The sequence below is a fragment of the Motacilla alba genome, chromosome 7 (assembly GCF_015832195.1).
Source record: "Motacilla alba alba isolate MOTALB_02 chromosome 7, Motacilla_alba_V1.0_pri, whole genome shotgun sequence".
Taxonomy (NCBI): domain Eukaryota; kingdom Metazoa; phylum Chordata; class Aves; order Passeriformes; family Motacillidae; genus Motacilla; species Motacilla alba.
The window spans coordinates 11,221,013-11,243,050 of NC_052022.1; the positions used below are offsets into that span (position 1 = coordinate 11,221,013).

The window sequence follows — 22,038 nt, forward strand, 5'->3', positions numbered from 1 at the left end:
AAAAGACAGCCACGCAGTGATAAACACAGCCTAAGCAGAAGTGATTTCATTTTTATGAGCTGGAAAATCAGAAAGGTAGCTAAGGCCTGCCAGCTCCCACATGGTGAAGGCCACCTCTGTACAATATTATAAGTGCAGTGGTGAAAGACAGAAGTTTTATAACCCCTGGGAGCGTTCAGATCTGGACCAAGTCTCACGTTAGCTCTTGAACAGAATGGCTGTGAATAAACACGCTGAGCTTTCCCCTCTTGCCTGCCTGCAGCCAGCTCCCGGTGGCTCAGCAGCACGTGCCCTCCTCGTTCCTGCAGATGGCCTTTCTGCCTGCTCTGGAGCTGCTCCCCTAGGTGTGCCAACCTGCTCCTTGGGAAGCCCCAGAGCCTGCTCCCGGGCCAGGGAAGAGCATATGGTGAGACATACGGTCCCCGTGAGGCCTCCTTATGTCCTGGTTGTGTAAGTTGCTGGGTGTGAGACTGAAGGCCAAGTGTCAGAGACATCTCTGTGCTACAGCAACACCATCCTGTCAAGTGTTGCTCTGCATATGAGAGGAAATGTGGAAAACAAACCAAAATCCAAGCTCCTTCCTGTCGTCTGCCTTAGGGAAGAGAAGCCATTTAAAAATTGTACATTCCATGAAGATAAAGTACCAGAGGTCTCTAGATTTAAAGCTTCACAATGGAGTTTTCATCAGGGAAAAGTGAGGGATTTGGTTTCCCTGCAAGTCTGTGGAATAAGAGACCCACTGACTGTAGGAAAGCCCAGCCCCAATACGTCCCACTGAGTTTGTATGAAGATAGCAGCTTAATTTAGAAAACCAAAAAGCACAGCTATGTGGGGGTGTACACCCTGTTGAAAGAAGAGGGACTCAAAAAAGTTACCAAGATACAGCACACAGCATGCACAGAACACCTCTTATTCCTGCCGTTCCCACTTCAGCATTCATAGATTTATTTTGGATTTTTGTTGCATTTAAATTAATCCTGAAGAACTTTTCTCAGTGACATTATTCCCAGTGGGTCATCTTGTGTGTCCCCCAGCTGGCGCCACAGTGTTGCCCCATGTGCCACTGGGTGGTTCTCTGCTATCTCCCATACATGGGGAGGAATGGCAGGCAAAATTAGCACCCAGAAGCAAAGGAAATTTTCTTGGCCTGTATTTATTTAACTCATCATGTATGCCAGACCATCATTTGACCCCTAAATACAATGATTGAATTGAATTGGTTTGTTTGTTTGAAATAAACTGCTGGAAGTCACAAGGAGCCACGTGTATCAATTCAGTATGTTAAATCTTAGCCATTATACAGATACAAATTCTGGATGAGTTAACTTCAATAGAGGTTAAAATAATGAATGGATTTTTTTATGATCTGAAGCTGTAGTCCACCTCTTCCGCTCTATGGAGATGTCATTCCTTTTTAAAAAAACTCCAGATTTTCCCTCTGAATGTGTCCCTAAAGAAAAGTTGTTCTGAAAGTGCTGAGTTAATTCAAGATTGCCAGCATTTCAGCTTGGCAGTTTCAGTGGGCCATATAAATCTCTAAACAGCAAAGGAATAAATGGAAATCTTGGGTTAGTTTAATTATTGGATTGGCATAATTTCCTTTTCCTAAAATTCTGTTGATGAAATTTTAAAACACTTCAAAAATACCTGCTGATTGGTTGGGCTACTGTTCCTCAGTTTAAAGAGAACACATGGAGAGCTGGTTTGCTACCTCTGACAATACACTACAGTTTTGGAAAGAATCCCATGCAGAAAAACTGTTACTCATTAAATTTATGTTCTCTAAACTCTGAACATTATTTGCAAGTTTATTTTATTGTTAACCTATTTCTAAGCAGTTTGGCTACAGTGCTTTATTGCCCTAAGATACAAGTGCAAATTCTAAACATGTGCCTATTTTTTTTGTTTTGCTTTATATTTTATGTGCTAATACACTTCTTTAAACTTTAATTTAGTTCTTCCAGTGTTTGCAGTACAACTTTGATTTTTTAAAAAAATCTACAAATGTAATAAAACAATCAGTCATAAACAAAGGTCTTAGTTCTTAATATTTTCTGTCCCATGGAAGATGGTAAGTAACACTTCATGTATGATAAATCATCTCTCTCCATCTGGTTTTTTTCTTTACATAGATGAGGATGTCAAACCATTTACTCCTGAGAAAACCAAGGAAATTGTGATGTCTCTACAGCAACCTGCAGTCTTCTGTAACATGGTTGGCAACTGGCCAGCCCTGCACTGGAATGTGAAATACCTTTCTGCTGTGTTGGAGGGAAGGACAATCCAGTTTAGGCTGGGCCTGAAGACAATGGATTTAGGTGAGAACAAGCTGGACAGGCATTAATGTCACAAGTCGCTTTTCTAGGTCCTGCAATTATCTGCCTTTTCATTATAACTGTTCTTTCTCTAATGTATTGCTTTTCATTGCAGGCTTTGTTTTTAGGAATGGGATTTGGCCAGCAGTAGAACTCTCCCTTCTCTTTCTCATGGGTTTATTCTCAGTAGGAGGTCTGGAGGAACCAAGTCTCTCAGTGTTCCTTCCTTGCTTTGTAGTGTGTGTGTTTGGTCCTGGTCTTACACATGATAAGATTGTGCATGTGAGCTGAGCTTCCATATCCATAAGCCTGTCTGTGTTAAGGAATTAGCTAAATAATTAGCCAGACTTGGGGTATTTATCTGTAATGGTGCTGATTTTCACCCTCCTCCAGAGGTTTTTAAGACTTAGGTGATTTTCAGTACTTTGAGGTCCTGTGGTGGAAGACATGATGGAAGTATAAAGCATTAAGAAAATCATTTGACACCAGTGCAATAATTTCACTGCTTACCCTCCAGATTCACTCATACACCTTGGAACTTGCCATGGGAGAAAGACAATTTTCCAACTTGATTTTAAATACTACAATTTCATCTGTCTGTAGGCACACAGTAGTGTGTCCATGGACAGACGGAGTTTCATACCATGGAGGGAAGATAGAAGAAATATTTTTCCATCTGCTATCTACTTGAAAGGTTCTGTACTGCTTTATCCCTGCCCTTTGCACCCTTTGCCCTCCCAACAACATACCAAAATACATTTTGCCATGCACTTTCTCCCTTTTGCCTATAAACTGCCTTGACTACCTTTAGGATTTTTTTTAACCCTTAGGCCAGAAAAATCCACTTTAAAAATATTTAATAAGTCATGGTCTTTTAAACCCCACCCAACTATTCTTTCTGTAGTCTTCTAACCTTTTTCAGTTGGACTTCATCTTTCTTGGAATGTAGAGTCTGCAAAAAGACTCCAGATGAGGGTCTGCTAGTTCTAGTGAAAGTGGTAGGATTACATCATACTATCTTACTTAACACTGTGAAATTTCCTTTTCTTCACAGCATCATGTTATTTCACGTTCAATTTTTGCAAGAGGAGTGATGAAACAAAAGTGTTAGAGGGAAAATGCTTGGCGTGTTAGGATTTCAAAGCATTTTACCAGCATGGATTAATGATTTCTATGTCATTCCTGGGGGGAACAGATATTATTTACTCACTTTCTACAGATGGGAAAACTGAGGTGTAGAATTAAAACCTTGGAACACATCTTCATAGCAATATCTCTGTAGTTCAGTATGCATCCCATTGCCAATAGAGAAGGTGTAGCACAGATAGATAGATAGATAGATAGGTAGATAGATAGATAGATAGATAGATAGATAGATAGATAGATAGAGACATATGACACTTTCCTTGTTGCCTCTACACCTTATTACCTTATTCACTGTTAATATATATGAGTAGTAACACACAAGGCCTACCAGGTAAAAACATTAGTTTTGGTCCTACTCTCCATTAATTAGTAGGCACTTTTTGAGAGCCAGATGGATGTTCCAACTGGCAGAGTTTCTGATGGGACTGATGGAGTGTTATGTAGCTAAGTCACAGATTGATGCTACCAACTGAGTAGATAGGAGTCATCACTTAACAATAACTTGCGGTCACTAGAGATACAGAGTGGATTTAAATTGGAATTTATATCTTGAAGCATCTAACTGCATTTCGCTTTTTCCTAAAGGCATTTATCCCTGTGCAGCAATCAGTTTGTATCCAGGAACCTCCATTATGTGGTAATGTTGGTTAGAATTGTCTTCAAGGAGATTGGTACAGCCTTCAGGGGTTATATTGGAACTGAATGAGACCTGTGATGCCATAAAAAATTTTCAATATAAGAATATATTAGTGAAGCCATTATCCAAGCCATCTCAGAGTCTGAAATAATGTAATACATTCCATGTGCCACTGTCATTTGGAAGGTGGTTGATCTCACTATTGTATGCTTAAAACTACTTTTAATGAGGGCCTCTCTTTCTTATTGTTCCTGCTAACTTTCCTAGGTGAAATGGAGCCAGTCATCTGCTCAGAGAGAGAACAGAACTTGTAGTTTAGAATACAACTAAAATTGCATTGATCTCTCTCTGAATATTCCTTCCATATCCACAAGAGGTTTATTGCCTTAAGACTAGGTGGGGCCACTCCTACTATGGAATTGGAAATGCAGAAGAAAAAATTCACTCTCCTGCTTAAAGACACATTCTGGTGACACTCTGAAATGGCAGCTTCAGAGTTTCTGAGGTTATTGAAGTGAGGTTCATCTGGAAAACTCAAAATTCATGGAGATCTCTTACTACAGCAACGCCTCATCTTTCTTTAGTGTCACATCTGCATCTGGATGGGTTTCCCAAGCTGAAGATTCCTTAATGTACAAAAGTGAGAATTGCAAATGGGGCAACTCAGTGGGAGTTGCAAGGATTTTGTATTTGCTTTTCTTACTAGTTTGTAACTTCCTGAAGCATATCGATGTGGATGGCACATTTGAAACGTGGAAAAATGTGAGAGCTAGCAGTATTATTTGTGTATATTATTTGTACCTAAGTGTCTGTTTGGTAGCATTCTGTCTGATTACACAAGTTAAACAGTTTGTATCCATAAGAAAGGGGAAAAAACTACAATCAGAGCACTAAGCATTGACAAAAGATACCTTCAAAGAGAGTACCGGAGTTCATTACAAAAACACTGAAGATGCTATTAATCAGGAAATCCCTACCCATCTGGTTCCAGCCACACTAAAGATTTATTTTTCTGATGTGGGATAAGGGATAGGCCAAAGCTTCAGAAGTTTTGCTTCTGACTGAGAAAATGTGGCATTTCAGCCATTGTGTCTGATGGCTACCTGGAGCACACCAGCACAAAGTAAGAAGAAAACTTACACAGAACTGACTTCTGTATGCAGCCATTTCTTGTTTTGACCATTTTTGGTGGTTGCACAGCAAAATGAATCAACAATGAGTTTACTGTGAAGAAGCTGGAGAGAACAAGAAGCTGTCATGCTGATCAGTTTCTGAGTCACAGGATCTCTGGAGGATGTTTCTCTCACTGATGCTGGATAGAGCTGATACTGTCAGATGTGCAGTTGGATAGGAAAGAGCTGCAACTTGACCATCTTGCCAAGAGGTTTTACCACTAAGGATGGCAAAAGAATTCACATCTCTGAGGTTTGATATAGCAGGAGATTGCAAAGGTGGCTGCAGAATTAGTAGCTGAATAGGAGGCTGAAAATACAGTACAAATACTGTACACTGATTAAATGTTGCATAAGGCTGAGATCTGAAGTGGTTATTTGAGTTGGATGCGCATGGCCAGGTGTTTTTGTTTGTGAGTATGCCTGTGCTTTGTTATAGTATGAAGTGGCTATTCCTTGCTTGGATTATTTGTTTAATTCCCCAGCAGCTATGAATAGGGGTTTGGTTTTCCTTAAAGAAATGGAGAAGATATTTCACTTGCATTCTTTAATGGAGTTTTCTAAGGCTATTACACCTTTTTTTCTATGTTTTCCTTGCAAACACTCTGAGAAAAACAGATCTGGGCAACTGTCAGAGTCAGACCTTAACAAAGGAGGAGACCTGTTTCTGTAAAACCCACTTTTTCCCTCTCTCCTTCCATCCAGTTTCAATCTGTGGTATTAGGGGAAAGAGGAGGACTGTTATGCCTTCAGGTACCATGTCATCAGGCAGAACTGGCAGCCTACTTTAGACTTGCATGGCTTAATCTGCAATTTGTCAATTACAAAACACCCTCAGCTTTAAGTCACAAAGTATTAGCAAACTGGTTAATAATGTTCTTGCCTTCCATTGCTCATTGCTGACATTTTCACCCTTGTTGCAGCCTACAACCTACAAACCCATCTAAGCAAACTGTCTAGATTGCCCAAATGTGGTTTTTATTACTATTTATTTTTCCATAAGCACTCACACCTTGGTACTGAATAAGGTATAAATCAAACCAAGAGCCCTGCCCTGAGGAGATTGTATTCTACAAGATAGTCTTGCCTTTCATAGTTGGATTTTTTTTAAATGAAACTCAGAGTGAAATATGCTGAGCAGTAGAAAGAGCATATTTCTTGCCTTTAAAACATTTGCTTCTGAGTTATCTTGGAAAATAGGCAGTGTCCTAAGAGTGCCATGAAGTGAAAAAGAGTGTCCTCTTTTTTCTCATGAAAGTAATGCAGATATTGAGGCACCCTCAGTGGTGCTTGTATCTTTTGTCTAATCTTTCTGTCAGACCACCTTTTAGTAAAATGATAAACATTGCATTAAAACCTGGGTATCAGGAGAGGGACTGCAACACAGATATGGGATCCAATACAGAGGGTTTTGGTTGTCATTTTGTGACTTGCAAGTGATTCATATGTCTTGTATGCAGTCCTAAGGTAGGGAGCCCATCCACTGACACTTTTAGTTAATGATTTGATAGTAGTGGGAAGGAAACTACTACCTGTGCAACTACAATGGAAAATAATAGTGATAAAGGTGTGTAAAAGCTGTATGATGCTCTGTGAGAACTGCTGCAGTAACAAAATGAAAGCGGTAAAGAACCAAGAGCTGCTGCTGCACAGCAATGAAAGGATCCCATTTCTGTGCAGCTCTATGCAAGTTACACCAGATTAAATTGCAGCTCTGTCATTGTCATTCATGCAGGCTGCAGTAATTTTTCCCCAGTAGTAGTTATAGTAAAGTAATATTTTTTTTAACACTGGATAAGTCTCTTTGAAGATGGCACAATTAGTGGCGGCAGGAAATGAAGGTTTCTGATTAACTGCAATTAAAATATACTGTGATGTGGGTTATCTTACAGGCCTTCCAAGTGACCTGACCTTGAGCTGAAAGGCTGTATCAGTCAGCCTGACCACAGCATGCTGGGAGCAAAGCCCTGCTGGTAAACACTTTCTGTGTCTGCCAAGGAACACTGCAATATGCTTTTGTCAGTCCCAAATGAAAAATAAGGTCACACAGCATTTTAGATGGATCATTGGCAGCATGTGTGAGGTTCCATACCTCACTTTCTATGCATGACCACACTGGTTTGGTCATTGCTTCAGGGAGAGGGTAAGATGAACATGTCCATCTGCATAAATTTATGGAGGCAAAATAAAGGATACAGAAATACTTGATGTGCACATTTGCAACTGACACTTAGGAAGGGAGATGAAGCAAAGTTGTTTAGTGAACTTGGGTGTGTCATTGAGTTACTGTGCTGAAGAACAACGCTAACTATTGGTCTGCTTTTGTCTCACAGCAAGTTCAAGGTAACAGCCATTCAATTAAACCTTAATGAAAAAGCAATAATGTCAGACTTTACTTATGAGTTAGGTCATGAGAACCATTTTATTGACCAGAGCCAAGCTACCTAGTCAGATTCATATCTCATGCTGCATTTAACCAGAGCTGAGAGAAACTGTAGCATATTTACTGGTTCCATGCTCAATGCTCATGTAATATTTGATTTTTCTTTTGTTGCTCTAGTTCCCCAGTTTGAAACCAGTTGTAGCTACGTGGAAGCTACACTTGAGGAGTTTTTGGCTTGGAGTTGTGGGCAGCCTTCTTGTCTCTCTGGACCATTCAGTTGTTACGATTACTCCAAATACTGGGCTTATGCTGACTACAAATACATTGCCAGGATTTTTGAAGACAAGCCAGAACTCTTCCAGGTAAAACATTCATATTATCTCTTCCTAGTTGAACCATTGCAAATAATCTAATGTAGCTTCTATTGCTATCCCTCTCTGCTCCTTTGGCCACTTATTTTAAAATTCTGAAATAAAAGCTATTAGCTCTCAGGCTAACTGGAATCTGCCAAATGGCAGCCATCAAAATTCTGGGTCTCCTTATAAATTTAGAAACACCACCGAAAGTGACAAAAAAGAATTACTAGCCTGGCATCACTGTCCTTCCCATTTAGGCCAGATCTACCTTACACCCAAATGGTGCCCAAATTAACAGCTCCACTCAGGAGGGAGGATTTATGGCATGTATTTCATTGTAGTAACAAGGCTGTAACATGGCTTTGCTCCATGTTTTGCCTTGTGGCTCATTTTCTTAAGTAGCTCAGCTCCTTTCATTAATATAATTAGATTAACTGTTTGTGAGGAAGAGAGATTCTGTGGAGGCAGTAAAATACAGGAAGTAACCTGTCCATGGAAGTATGTGATTACCATACACAGTAGGACAACTACCCAAGGTATTTCCTTTTATTTCCTCTGTGCCTATCTCCTATTTCAATGTCTTCCTTCATCTACATTCCTACTTCTCCTTGCAAATTGTAAGAGGGAAAAATTAAGGATCGCTATACAAAAGGTGTACTTCTTCAAAAGATATAAAGAAAGTGTAAGTAAAGCCTTATTCATTTCTAGATTTTGAAAGGTGAAAATGGAATCATTATTCCCTGTAAAATCACTGTATCACTGGGGTGACAATGAATATGAACTGATAAGCCCCCTCAAATTAATTATTTCCTCAGAAAGAATTTCCTATGCTCCTCATATGTATTTTATTCTTTTGTGCCAGTAAAATTGGTGGTTTTCAGTGCTCAGTCTTTTTTCAGACTTTCAGACTTTTCAGACTGTCTGTTGGGTCAGAAGGTAAGGATTGGGCACAGAGATCATCTTACCTTTCCTCCTCCTGCCCTTCCTGAGCACACTGAAACATAACCAGGATCACATAACCTTGGGCTGGTTGTGTTGTCTGAACTAAACTGGGAGCTCCAGGGATGTTTCAGGCTTCCCCAGATCTTTGCATAACTTTCTCTGTGGTCCTGTCTCGGTCGTCTCTTTTTCTGCCTCCACAGACAGCATTTCCATGTGTCTTCCAGCACAAGCTAATAGCAGCTCAGAAGTCCTGAATATCCTACTGCTTCCTTCACACTTGAAGGAAACAACCATTTTTCTACCTTTTTCTTTCCCTTGCCCCCATTCGAGAACAAAGTTGAGGCTCCAGGAGTTGCATTTCTGTGCAGGTGCCATGCCACAACCGGATCACCTGACCTAACACACAACAGATTGTACTGCAGTTTTAGAATAGACACATGTAATGGTTATGCCATGGATTTTTTTGAAAAGCAGAATCTGGGAGGGAAAGAATTGGTGGTGTTATGCAAGCAAATCTGGTGTGTGTCATCTGCCATTTTCACAGGCATGGGAGAGAAATGCATCCATCAGTTCCACACTCGCATGGTTTTTGAAACACTGCTACACAATTTATACCAGCCAAAGGAGTTCTTTGTAGAAATTCTCTTCCATTCTAGTGTGAATTTAATGATAACTCCTTTTTTTTCTTCTAGATTTTATTTAGATTTACATGAGGTTATTTGAAGGGGAAAAGAAGGCCAACTGCACAGTTATTTATAGTGATTAATAGGGCCATTTAGAAGTTGTTTGAAATTTAGATTGCACTGTTTATCATTTACAGTTGTGTGGGCTAAGGTAATGATTCCATTATTCTAATCTATGAGCAATATCTAGCATCTTACATTTTTTGTTCAGTTGATATTTCATTACAGAATTTGAGATATAAATCAGGAGCAAGATACATGCATGAAGTTTAAATAGAAATGAGACCTTTTAAAGTGACATACGGGTACAGATTAACTTCATTATAAGCAGCAAATGAAATAAATATATATCACAAGTAATGTGCCATCTGTTATGGTTGGAACACCTTTTAGTGCATTTCTTCTTACTGTGGCTTTTTATTGTGGAAAAGGAACCCAGTGTGACAAGATTTCAGTAATACTACCAGTTCCTTTTCAGTTCATTGGTTAAAAACTATTTTACCCATAATCGCTTCAACTATTTACTACAGCAGGAGCATTTTCAAAAAGTTCTTTTAAATCTAATATTGATTATGTGTGCTTTCTTTTCACTTAAATTGTAACAAAATATAAAAACTATTTAGGTGTGAGATTAAAGTGTAGAAATGGTGCTACGCTTAACTTTTTCACTGAAATAGTTGTATTGAATTTCAAATTTTATGCCTGCTGAAATCTATAGGAGCAACTTTTTCTTTTTGATCTTTTGCTGTCTTTGACAAATGTTTATATTACACTTCTGCATTTTTTTCAAATGATATCTTTAAAATCAATAACTCTGAACTTCAGAATCTTTAGCAGCACCTAATTTTTGGGAAGGCTATCGCTCACTTTGAGGGTCTCCTGATGCAGAGCCGTGGTGAAGTCATCCTTATAATGTCTAGCTGTAGTTTTCCTCATCCATAGATCTTAAAAAAGGATAGTCATCCACCTGTCTGCAAGCAGCAAGCTTACATACTTAAATTAGGACTCCTAGACTCCTATTTTCTCTTTATAGACAGCAGAAAGAGAGAGGCTTTTCCAAGGCTTGATTGAGAGTGCTTTGACTAGAGCAGGAGCCAAGATTAAATTAGGTTCCTAAAGTTAGGTGATGTGTATGACCCCAAAGTGCTTTACTGAAATGGAACAAATACCATTATCTTCCTTTTCAAGATGGGAAAAATAAAACTCAGAGATGAAGCGATTTGCCCAAGACCATCAGGAAGCCAGAAATTTAATCTTTGTTTCCTAAGGCTCAGTTTGGGGCTCCAGCCAAAAGGTGCCAGTATCTCTGGCCAGTATTCCTCAAGTGCTTTCCAATAAACAAATGATCAGGCCCTGCAGGTGGCAGGGAGAGCTGTAGATACATGGGAAAGCTTTATCCAAGCTACACAAAGCCATTCTGCAAAACCCTTGGATTGTCTGAAAAATGCCTCACTGTGCCTCTTTCCAACTGTCAGCCCCAAGGGATTGCTTGTGGGAGGATCAACAGACTGGAAAGATGAAGCACTGTGTTCATAATATGTGTACACCTGTTCTGCCCTTTCTCACCCTGTCGTCAAGTTGTTTTAAGTTCACTGCCTCTGCAGTTGCAAATGTGTCCATTAAATAATAAGAAACTTAACCTGGCGTAACACTGGGTCACAGATGGGGTAAAATCTCTGTTCCCAGACAGAGAAATAGGAGAAAGCTGAAATAGGAGCAAGGAGAGAGCAAAAATTCCACACAGATTATCAATTGCTTGTAAAGGAATAGGGATTTTTCTTTCCTTCTTTCCTTTCATTAGCTTTTTAAATGCCACATATAAGAATTTTTCTAAAAGCAGTCCTGAGCTTGGGTGGATGGTTAAGGGTGGAGAAAGATAAAAAAGAGTGTTTGAAAAGAAAAAGAAGCCCGATGTGGCCATGAGAATTTGGGCAGCCCTTCTGTACAGCAGAGGAGTAACTTGAGTGATATGTAGGGTGGGGATGAGAATTTTGGAGGAAGGGGAACAGACTATGCATGCTCCAGAACCCAACCAGGGAAAAACAGCTGCAGTGGATAAAAAGTGATGAGCAGGAAGGAGAAGACAGGAGAGTTTCAGAACTAAGGATAGGATGTCAATCAGTTCAACAGCTTACATAACTAAACCTTTTTGTTGCTGTAGGATGTAAGGTGGTCTGACTTTGGTTTTCCTGGAAGAAGTGGAAAAGAGAGCACACTGTGGATTGGTTCTGAAGGAGCAAACACCCCCTGCCATTTGGACTCCTATGGCTGCAACTTAGTGTTGCAAGTACAAGGAAGGTAACGAGTGCACACACATACAGTAAATACGGGGGAGAGTTATACTGTGCATAAAGTTAGTTTTGGACTCTTTTTGGTATTAATTCTAGGTTCTGATTATTTTAGTTTTCTGAGTTCTCAGTGACTGAAGAGCACCCTAACTGTTCTACAGGAAATGGCAGAACTTCAGGGCGTTCTGAAGTGGAGTTGACACAATTTTATTTTCTAGTCTGTGTGTCATGTGGTCCAATTAAAAACACTTTAATCTTCCCAGTAGTTATGAATTTGGGAATTTGGAATTAGGAGATAAAAGAGTTAAAAATAAAAAGCCCCCAAACAAAATAGAAATAAACTACTTTAGACTTTTACAATATTGTCTGTGCAAGAGCCTCTAATAGCCTGCTAGAATTAATTTAAAAGGGCACCATCAGGATGGGAGCAGCCAGCTGTGAGCAAAGTTAAAAGGGACATTTGAGTCTCCAAACTCATTTGGGAGCATGTGGCTGTTGCTGTATCTTTCTGCCTGTTTGCATGCTGTCTTTTTTTTTTCCCATTCTTTTTTTTTTTTCTCCTTTCCTTGCATATTGGCCTCAGGGTTGGTGGGGTTTTTGGTTTTTGTGTTGTTATCTATTACTGCTAGAGTAGTGCTAGAGTAACAGAACAAGTTGCACACGCTTTCTGTGCTTGGTAGTATAGAGTGGAAGGAGAAATTTGATAGGGGCTTTTCAATGGGATTAATTACACTGCCATTTTGTAGAACAGTAAGATTGTGGTGGTGGTGGTGTGATTAAGGTGCAGGACTGGAAGTCAGGTGTGTTGCCTTTTAGCTGGGCAGCACCACATGCTGACTGGCTTTAAGGCCTGAGGTAAATGAATTTGTCATCATCTTATCCCTAAGACAGGTAACCCTGTGTAGGGTTTTCAGTCACGTTTGTAAACAGCTTTGAGGTCCTTGGGTGGATGTGCAGCAGAGACACTGTAGAAGCCTCCCTCAGCACTGCTGTGCTGCAGCCAATCCTGTAGCCTTCAGATCACATCAGTAAGCATTGTGCATTGAGGTCCAGACACTTTAGTGTACTCAGGAGCCAGAAATCTCAATGAAAACCATGAGACTTAAATGCCATAATCTTCTAAGGATCGACTTAAATACTGGGTGCACTAAATAAGTACAGTGATGTAGCAGACACAATACCTTCCAAGCCTCTTTGATCTGTACCTTCAGACATTGAACTCGAGCCAGAGTTCCAGCATCATGCAGCAATTCTGTCCACCTTCCCAAGGCACTTCCTCCCTGTCAAGTAGACCAAAATCCTTGTTCCTCTCAGGGAAAGAAATGCAAAGCCCTTGCACAGCCTGAAAAGACAAAGTTGTTTTCCTCTTCAGAACAAAGCCTGTAAATAGATTGCAAACTTCCACAAGCTTGTGAATCCTGTGCTTCTTCAGAGCAGAAAGATTCCCTTTTGAGACTCACACACAAGACAGGCTTTGTAACAGAATATAAGCTTATGCTAAACTTAAATAGATTTGCCTTTGCAGGAAAGCCAGGGACAGCTCCTTAGCCCTTTGTTGCTATCTTGAATTTCCTCCTTGCATCCCTTAGGCTTCTTAATTTTTTGCTTTATGATATTGCTTTGCTGTGAGCCTGCAGGATTAACCCTGAGCCTCCTAACCTAGTCATTCTCTGCCCCCTCAGAGGATCTAGCTTAGAGAGCAAAATAAAGTTGCAACAAGGCTTGAGTTTCAGGAGAAGTGGTTTTATGCTTGCATCCAGCAGTTGCTTTGGTAATTACCAAGAAATATCAGCAGCCTATGGCACTTGCATCTGTGCTGGTCTCTGTAGTTCTTGCTATCCTGATATTCCTATCTCTTCTGTTCCTGTCCCTTTTGGTTCTGTGCCATTTGGTTGCTTTGCTCCCATTTTCAGATCTGTGACTTAGAACTGATGACCAGAAGCAGTAGACAAAATTCAAGAAGTGAGTGCCAAGGGAAAGGACACAAAGAAAAGCCCTTGCTAGAGTCTAAAACAAAGAGAAGAGCTACACAAGGTCTCCAGCTGTGCTGTAAAGTGCTGCCTTTACTTTTCCATTGCTTAGTGCATTGGTCGTGTTGCCCTGTTTGTCTGGCACCTCTTAAATGTAATAAATTCTCTTTGTGTATTCCTTCTGGTTATTTCTATCCCCTAAAGTACTGCCATATAAAAGTTCTATTTCTAAATACCATATGTACCTGCTATAATAATTTATAATGCCCATAAAACTGGCACCACCAGTTCTGGCATATTCTTTTCTTTCTCTTTGATCTGGTCTATGTGAGTGAAATAGAGACATTAGCTCTTGAGGACAAAGTGTGGTCTCAGCTCTGCTTGGCCTTTGCACTGTGGTGCATTCATGTGCTTCTTTGGGCATGTAGGAGCAACCTGGCTCATGAGTGCCCTCATGAGCAGAACAACCCTGTCCTGCTCCACCTGGCATTTAGTAACACCAGTAAGTTCTTAAATGCATAACCAGCCACATTTTCCTCATGTGGTACTGATAAGACAAAAAATGCAGATGTTTAGGGATGCTTATGTCCATGGATGGATCTGGTTTTTATTCATGCCATCTTTGGCATGGGAACATCAAGGTGATATTTACTAAGAATGGGGGGTTCACAACTAACAGCCTTGTAAGGAAACAGAAGATAATGTCTATACCCTTTTACTGTTGCCATCCTGAATACACAATGCCCTCCTTTCAAAACAAATACAGATTTTGAAAGCTTTTCATTCAGTGAACAAAAATACATTGTCTGTAACAAAACTATTTCCTCTAGTTTATAGAGCAATTTTTAATGCTCTGAGCATCTGTAAATGCTGCATGTAAAAAGGAGGAAGAAACCAGACGGGAGAGGTTTTTTAAAATTTTATCTGCCTTTAAAAATGATTGGTGAGAAGCTGTAAATCTTCTCAGTTAAAAAATTAAAAAGTGGAATATTTTAAAAACACTTTCAGGAAACAGCCTGTAAGCACTGCCTGTGTTCTCACTGTGTAGGAGATTCACATAGTGAGGCAAATTTATGTTTTATTGAAAACCTTGCTACTGCCTTTAGTTCTCTGCTGCAAGTGACATGCACTGAATACATTTTTATCTTCTCTCTATTTTCAGGAAGAGATGGCACCTCTTCCCACCTGGTGACACCAGTTTCCTTTATCCTACCAGGATCCCTTATGAGGAATCCAGCATATTCAGCAAAGTCAACATTGCCAACCCTGATCTGAAACGCTTTCCCAAGTTTAGGAACTCAACAGCCCATGTTGTTACACTCAGTCCAGGACAGGTACCACTTACATATGAGCTTTACATTACTTAATATTCTATTTAACTGCCTAATTAAGGGCTAGGAAATCATAACAAATTGACTGTGGAACTTCCCTCTTCCTTCACTCCACATTCTGACCTTACAAATTTCTCTCAGCACAGAAACTTCCTTCACTGACAGTTATTTGCCTAGACTTTTTTGTACAAAAACCAAAAACTGCAGACATTTGGAGAGCTATAAATCAGCTGCCTGATTCATAGATTAGAGTTCAGTCAGCTGCCTGATTCCATACAACCACCTGTCTTGGAACCACCTCAAATTTGTCTACTTCAGAACTTTCTTGAACTCTGACCTGTCTTCTCCGACAGCAGTATGTTCCATAAAATGCATTTGGTTAATGAGTATATACAGCTAACAAAGGAACTCATATTTTGGTAGTGAATAGCCTTCACCTGTTGCTTTAATAACTACTTTAATGATGATACTTGCATTTAGAGTGCACACCATTCACAGGTTTCATGGTGCTTTACAGGGCTGTGAGGTGTTTTTAATCCTGCTTTACTGAGAAGGTTCAACTGTAAGTGCCTGGCTTACAGTCACACAGGCAGGCAGCAGCAGTGCGAGAGTAGGGCTCAGGATTCTTGATTCCCAGTCTCCTGCTGTAAATAGTGTCCTTCTTTATTTAATCAACAAGGTCTGTATTGGGAGTCTGAATTACCCTTTTTCATTTGTTCAGGCATGCATATCCTGCTAAGGCACTGCTGTGCATCTCAAACTGTCAGGCCCTTCCAAAGGAATTTTGCAATGGTCATTGCTCAGACAGTGGAGTTGCTGCTTCTGGAGCCCTTTTGCCATTCCCCTACCAGATATTGTCACCTCTTTTGACCTGCCAGCTCAACAACTTGTATGAGCATTCTCCTGTCCCTAACTGGCAAACCCAGCTGCCTTCAACAATTTAAAGAGTGGATTTTTGCTAATTAAGTTAATTTTGAGGCGGCAGAGTGGGGCAGGATAATTGCTTCCAACAAAAGGATGATACCCTTCAACTGGAAGTGTATGCTCTTCAGTTGGTACAGATGCAAATGGGGAATCTATGATCAGCCTTTACTGTTTGCACTACAGTAGCTCATACTCACAGTCCTAAAGCAAATCATTAGTTTCACATTGAGTACTTTGCAAGGTTGCAGCAGTCAGTAATTTAAAGCACAAAGAACAAATTTTTACTATTGATAAAAATGCCACATCCATTCAGCACTGTGTTATCCCTGATCCCCAATACCATTTGAATTTATAATCTCCTTTGCAATGATCAAGTGTACTAGTGAACCTTTAATATGATCTTAATTTTAATTAGGCTTAAAGCAATTACGAATTAATCTTGCTAGGAATAAAGATCTTGAGCCAACTCAGTAATACAATTTGTCTGCATAGCCATGAACGAGATACTGTTTGGATTTCCTGGGGGGGGGGGGGGGGGGGGGGGGGGGGAAAGTAATGTAGAAGCAATGATGGAGCAGTGAGGTATTGCCTTTGTCCATTTCATCAGTGCCTTCTGTGTGGTGCTTGCCAGCATCTCATCCAGGAGCTTTCAGGGCAGGTGGCTGGAAGCTGCTGCCATTTGATGGAGAGGAAAGGAATGACCTAGAAGAACTCCTTTATTAACAAGGGAGAGAATTTCTAAATAATGTCTTGATATGTGCTTAACAGTGGTTTTCACATAGAATTAGCCCAATTACTGCAGAATTTGTAGGCATCTTTATTTTGTGATAAAATGTAGCATCTCCATTCATTCCCAGAGGGTATGCAGAACATTTTGGATTATTGTAACAATAAAAGACTGAAAAAATGAAGACAAAGGTGTTCTTAGGTATTCAGGAGAGCAGCTGCATGGAGAGTGAGTACAGCTTTGAATATCAAAAACTTAATGTGTCTAATGCCACCTTCTGGTCGATGTTTGCTACCAGCCATTTTTCTGCCTGAAAGCAGAACTCCTTCGTGTAACATTGTGGCAGTGCACAGAGTGTACTTCAGTTAGATCCTTTGTGCCCTTCCACTGTATTGTTCAGAGGTGAACGTCTATTATGAATTTTGGTAGCTGATTGAGACTTAAGGTTTTGTAAGGTTTCATCCTGTACCTGACCATTGGCTGTCAGCTGCATTTCAACAAACATAACTCCTGGTTATACACTAGTGATCTGTTCTGAAACAAATTATGAAAACATTTAGATGTCAAGCTTACTCAGATAGGCAGCTGAGTAGAGGAAGGGCTTGCTGCAGTACGAGACTGGATCCACTATATCCATGAAGTTACAAGCTCAAGTTGTGTCACACAAATGTAGAGGATCCTTATAAATGTTTGGACCTGGTCACCTCTGCGATGGTTGCAAAGCTGAGGATTAACTATGGAACAGCATTTCTAGTAACACCTTGATTCTTTTCTCAAATATACAAATACTCCCTAGAAGACCAGAAATGGGACAAAACACATCTGTTCTTGTATCTTCTACCCATGCTCTGGGACAAGTGTTAAGAGAGTTAGGGATCTATCACCCTCAGCTTAAATCCTGTTCAGGACAGGTGTCCTATCACCATCAGTGGCACCTGACACCTCAACAAGGTGGTTCATCCTTCCTGTCTTACACAATTACAGTCCTGCAGGAACACTCATCCTACCCTGTCCTTCAGCACAGGCTGTAGAAGGAGCCTATGCACATAGATGCTTAACTTTTTTGATGATTAAAAATAGGAGCGATGAATACCACCTGAAAAGGCTACAAAAAGAGATACTGTCCAAGGATAAAATCATTGATCATTCTTTCCTCTGCCCCACTTCTCACTGACTTCTGGCTTCCTTCCTGCTCAGTAATGTAATTGCTCTTAATCCATCTCCCTGTTAATCTATATCCACATAACCAGACAATGGTAGGGAGACTACAAAGTGATCTGAGTTCGTCTGAAGGTATGGAGAGCAGGCAGCTGCCACTCTGGGCCCCTGTGAGCAATCCCATTCCCCCTCTTGCTACCCCAGGCAGGTGCTGTTGGAGGCAGTGCTTGCCTGCCCTGTGGCCTGGCCCCAGTGCAGCCTGGGGCCAGAGGAGCTGCAGTGCAGAAGTGCAAGGAAAGGCCTAACTGAGGTAGCCAAGAGGCACATGGGGTCTGAGAAGGATGCCCTCCCTCTGGCCTTGAAAAATATTGTCACTGGATGGGGAAAAAATACTATTTTAGAAAAAGATGAACATTACTGCTTGCTGGTTCTCACCATGGTCTGCTGCTCAGAAGCTCCTCTCCTCTGCTTCTGCTTACCTGCTTTCTCAAAGTCTAAAAGAAACACATTTATGTGGCCACAAATACAGTTGTTACTCAGTTCCTGTGTTTAGCTGCAGGATTTCCTCTTTCTGGGCTTCTGCTGCAGAATCTAACACACCATGGGATCCTGCTCAGCAGCAGAGCTCCCAACCGTGCAGGCAAACCTCTGACTTCTAACCTAGCCTGAGGAAGAAGAAATCTTCATGAAGTCAGGGAGGGATTTCCCTGTGTGCTGCCTTTAAAGAAAGGGTGTGAGAACATCAGGTTGGGCGTAAAGTGGGGAACAGAAGAACACACAGCCTGGATAGCTAAGAAAAATATAATTGATACCAAAGAAAAGTGTTTCAGTAAGTCAAGAAATGCAGTAATTCAAAGGTATGCAAAGTATACAAAGGTGTACAAAGTATATCAGCTCAAAGTATACAAAAGACTTTTTAAAAGGGGTTACAGTAAAAAAACTACTTTGTTGGAGAAGAATTTAAGTGATTTTACTAAATAGAGAATTCAGAGTTTGCCATGCCATTATGCATAGTAGATGGCTGGTAATTCTGTTCTGGGGAAAGAATGAAGAGTTTTCATGTGGGAGACTGCAGAGCTGGCCCCAAGTCACCCCACAGAGAGGGCAGACAGCTCAACCCAATATCAGGACACCAGAACTATGATTGCCATCACAGAAGAAGCAGAAGAGTCCAGGAGCTGAATTTATGCTAGAATTGGTGGTAAAAACACTGCTCAACCTGCAACACATACAGAGAACCCCATGAATGCCTCAAAAGCCAGGGAAATGAAAGGTCAAAGCTGAAATTTCCTGAATCTGCTTCTCCACCTCTTCCCTGAGCTTCCCTCATTCTCTCACCTGGGTCGCTGTGGGCATGGCCTGATGCAGCCCCATTCCCTCCTCTTCACTGTGCCTTTCCCCCAGTCTGACCCCATATTTCTGACCCTTGGAGCTCTGTTAGGAATAGGAAGTGAATAGGAAGACACCGGGAGGGAGGAGGAGGCAGGATGAAAAGCACCTTCCAAGGTGCCAGGACAGCCAGGCTCCAGCTGGGATGAGGCATAGGCTGGGGCAGCACGGCTCACACACAGTCCTCAGGTGATATTTCCCACAGAAATGGCTGTGCCTGCACCTACTTCATTTTATTTTTCATTGCCATGGTTGCAAACACTTCTGGGATTTCCTTGGGTCCCCCCGTGGCTCAGTGTCTTTATCTTCCCATGACACTGGCTTCCTTTTTGTGTGCATTTTCCTAAATATCTTTTTCTAATGAGCAGAAATTTCTTGGTATAATATTTCACTTCAGGGTATGCTCTCTTTTTGAAGCAATTCCACCTTTGCCCTACCTTTGCACTGTATCAAGTTAATCATGTCCACTGAGAATTCAAACCTGCTCTGTTCTCTGTGCTGTACAAGTCTTCAGCATTGCTCCACTTGCTCTCCCAACTGTTCCTTTGGTTTCTTTCCTCCCATTACAGCATCTCATTTTATCTTTTCTGGGACTTCTGTCCTACTTTAACTTCATTTGCTATATTTGGCTGTCACTAGCCTAAATATTAAAATTATCTGATTGGTTACTGTTTAGATCAGTATCTTCCCAGCATGAAAAAAGTTAGATAAGTTCTGTGGAAAGCAGGCTAGCACAAGATTATCTCTTAACTTGGAGTAGTTCTGTCTTGCTATTGCACTTTACATTTTCCCTGTAAAACATTTGCTGCATTTGTGTGTGTTGTTTCACTGTGGCTTACTTTCGTGTTTCCTATAGGAATATAGCTAAATCTGTGTCCCATATTCATAAACATATGGAAGTCTGCTTTTTTTAATTGTGAAATTGATTGTTAGAGGCAGCGAGGGTGTTTTTTTTGTTTGTTTTCATTTTGTTGTGCGTCTGTTTGCTTTTAATTTGAAAACCTAGAAGAATACTAGTTTGTAAATGTAGAAGAATCCTACCTTTCTTTTCTGGGTTGTTGGGGTTTTTGGGTTTGTTTTTTGGTGGGTTTTTTTTCGGTCTTATTAGTTCTGCTCTCTTGCCAGCTGTATTTTTTGGTTTTAATTACCTTTCTCCATTTCTTCATCTTCCTTAAAATTTTAGTGCTTTTGCTTTTTGATAATTTCAATTTTCTTGTTGCTATAAATCCTAATTTTAACAAGCATAAGCTTTTTCAACAATAAAGGAGGGAGAGCAAGTGTCTTTATGGACCCTCTTCTGCCTATTTAAGTCACAGCTCTGTAGCTCTTCTATAAACTGCATCAGCAAACAGTGCCAGCTGCAGAGAGACTCAACTTTGCAGTTATTACCCTTAACCTGCTGGCAAGAGAAATCTGATTAGTCTCTAAAGGACCAAGTTCCTCCTCTTTGGTTTGAAAACACAGAACAAGTTGTGGGGATTGTATTTTCCTTCTGGCTGTTCCTGCTCTCTCCAAAGCAATTCTGTCTCCATTTTGCATGTGAGTCATGTGAAGCTAGCACATTCCATGCCTAATTTCCTTCTCGGTTTTCCAGGCAGCATCTCTTACTGAAACATTTATACACTTCCCTTAATCTGTCTCTTGCTACACAGCCCCTCTGCACCACCTCCCCAGTGTCTGCATGCCCTCCTCCAGCAGGCTGGAGCTCCCTGTTCTGCACAAGGCTCACAGGAAGGTTCCCTTGGGTGCAAACAGCCATACAAGAGCTCTGCTTTCTTCTGCTGTAACACAAAGTTTGCCAGGGCTCACCATTACACCTGGTCCCTTGGAGGGCACCCAGAGTCTTTAGCAGACCTCAGTGTAAGATCCCCTACAGAGCAGATGAGCATTTGGGGAGGGGAGTTTGTATGATTTTGCAGTCAGTGAAACTGGAAAACACTTCCTTACAGATAAACCCATTGCTGTTAATGCAACTGCACTGTTCATTTAAAGTGGATGTTGGCTTGATAAAAGCAAAACTCTGAAACTTGTTCAGCAGAGAAAATATGTTTTGGCTGCAGTCTGTAGGGTTTCATACACTTATATGTCAGGGCTAACTAGTGATATTTTTAAAATAATGACCCTCCACTGACTGACTTCCTTTCCTGTTCTGTACGCTGTACTGGATTAAAGAATAATTTCCAAATGTTTTTGACCTTTGGAGAGCCAGTGCTTCTTTTTGTTTGACTTAAATTTAAGCCTGTGGAGAACATTTTGTCATCTGGCCCAAAATATGAGAGTGTTCCAAGTGCCCTGTGTTTGCAGGACTGGTGCCATTGTTTCCCCCACAGACATCTTCCCATTAGCCATATTTTGGTATAATGAAGCACAGGCCTATCTGGGTGGCAGAACATCCCTCTAAGTAATTTGTATCTACCAAGAGAAAGAACTGTCTGCAATTCAGATACAGATCATTGCTTCACTTTCCCCATTGTGAAGTATATATTTTTAGCTGTCTCTGACCATTTTTACGACTTGTCTAAAGGTATCTTTTATGCTTTCCTTGATAGCTCCATGTTACTCTAATGTTCAGTAATCTGCAAAGCTTGTCCTCTATCATCAAAACAACATCAGTGTC

At 40.7% G+C, this 22,038-nt stretch overlaps 1 protein-coding gene across 4 annotated transcripts in view; it reads left to right on the forward strand.

The window, feature by feature from the left end:
• HSPBAP1 (HSPB1 associated protein 1) overlaps positions 1-22,038 on the forward strand; it is a 38,809-nt gene that overhangs the window by 10,378 nt on the left and 6,393 nt on the right. For 3 of the 4 annotated variants that reach the window (XM_038141854.1, XM_038141855.1, XM_038141857.1), the window contains exons 3-6: positions 2,133-2,318; positions 7,831-8,015; positions 11,796-11,932; positions 15,055-15,226. In XM_038141854.1, coding sequence (XP_037997782.1) covers positions 2,133-2,318; positions 7,831-8,015; positions 11,796-11,932; positions 15,055-15,226 — 680 coding nt within the window. Of the gene's footprint in view, positions 1-262; positions 407-2,132; positions 2,319-7,830; positions 8,016-11,795; positions 11,933-15,054; positions 15,227-22,038 lie in introns of all 4 variants that reach the window. The other variant, XM_038141856.1, reaches the window with a different exon arrangement.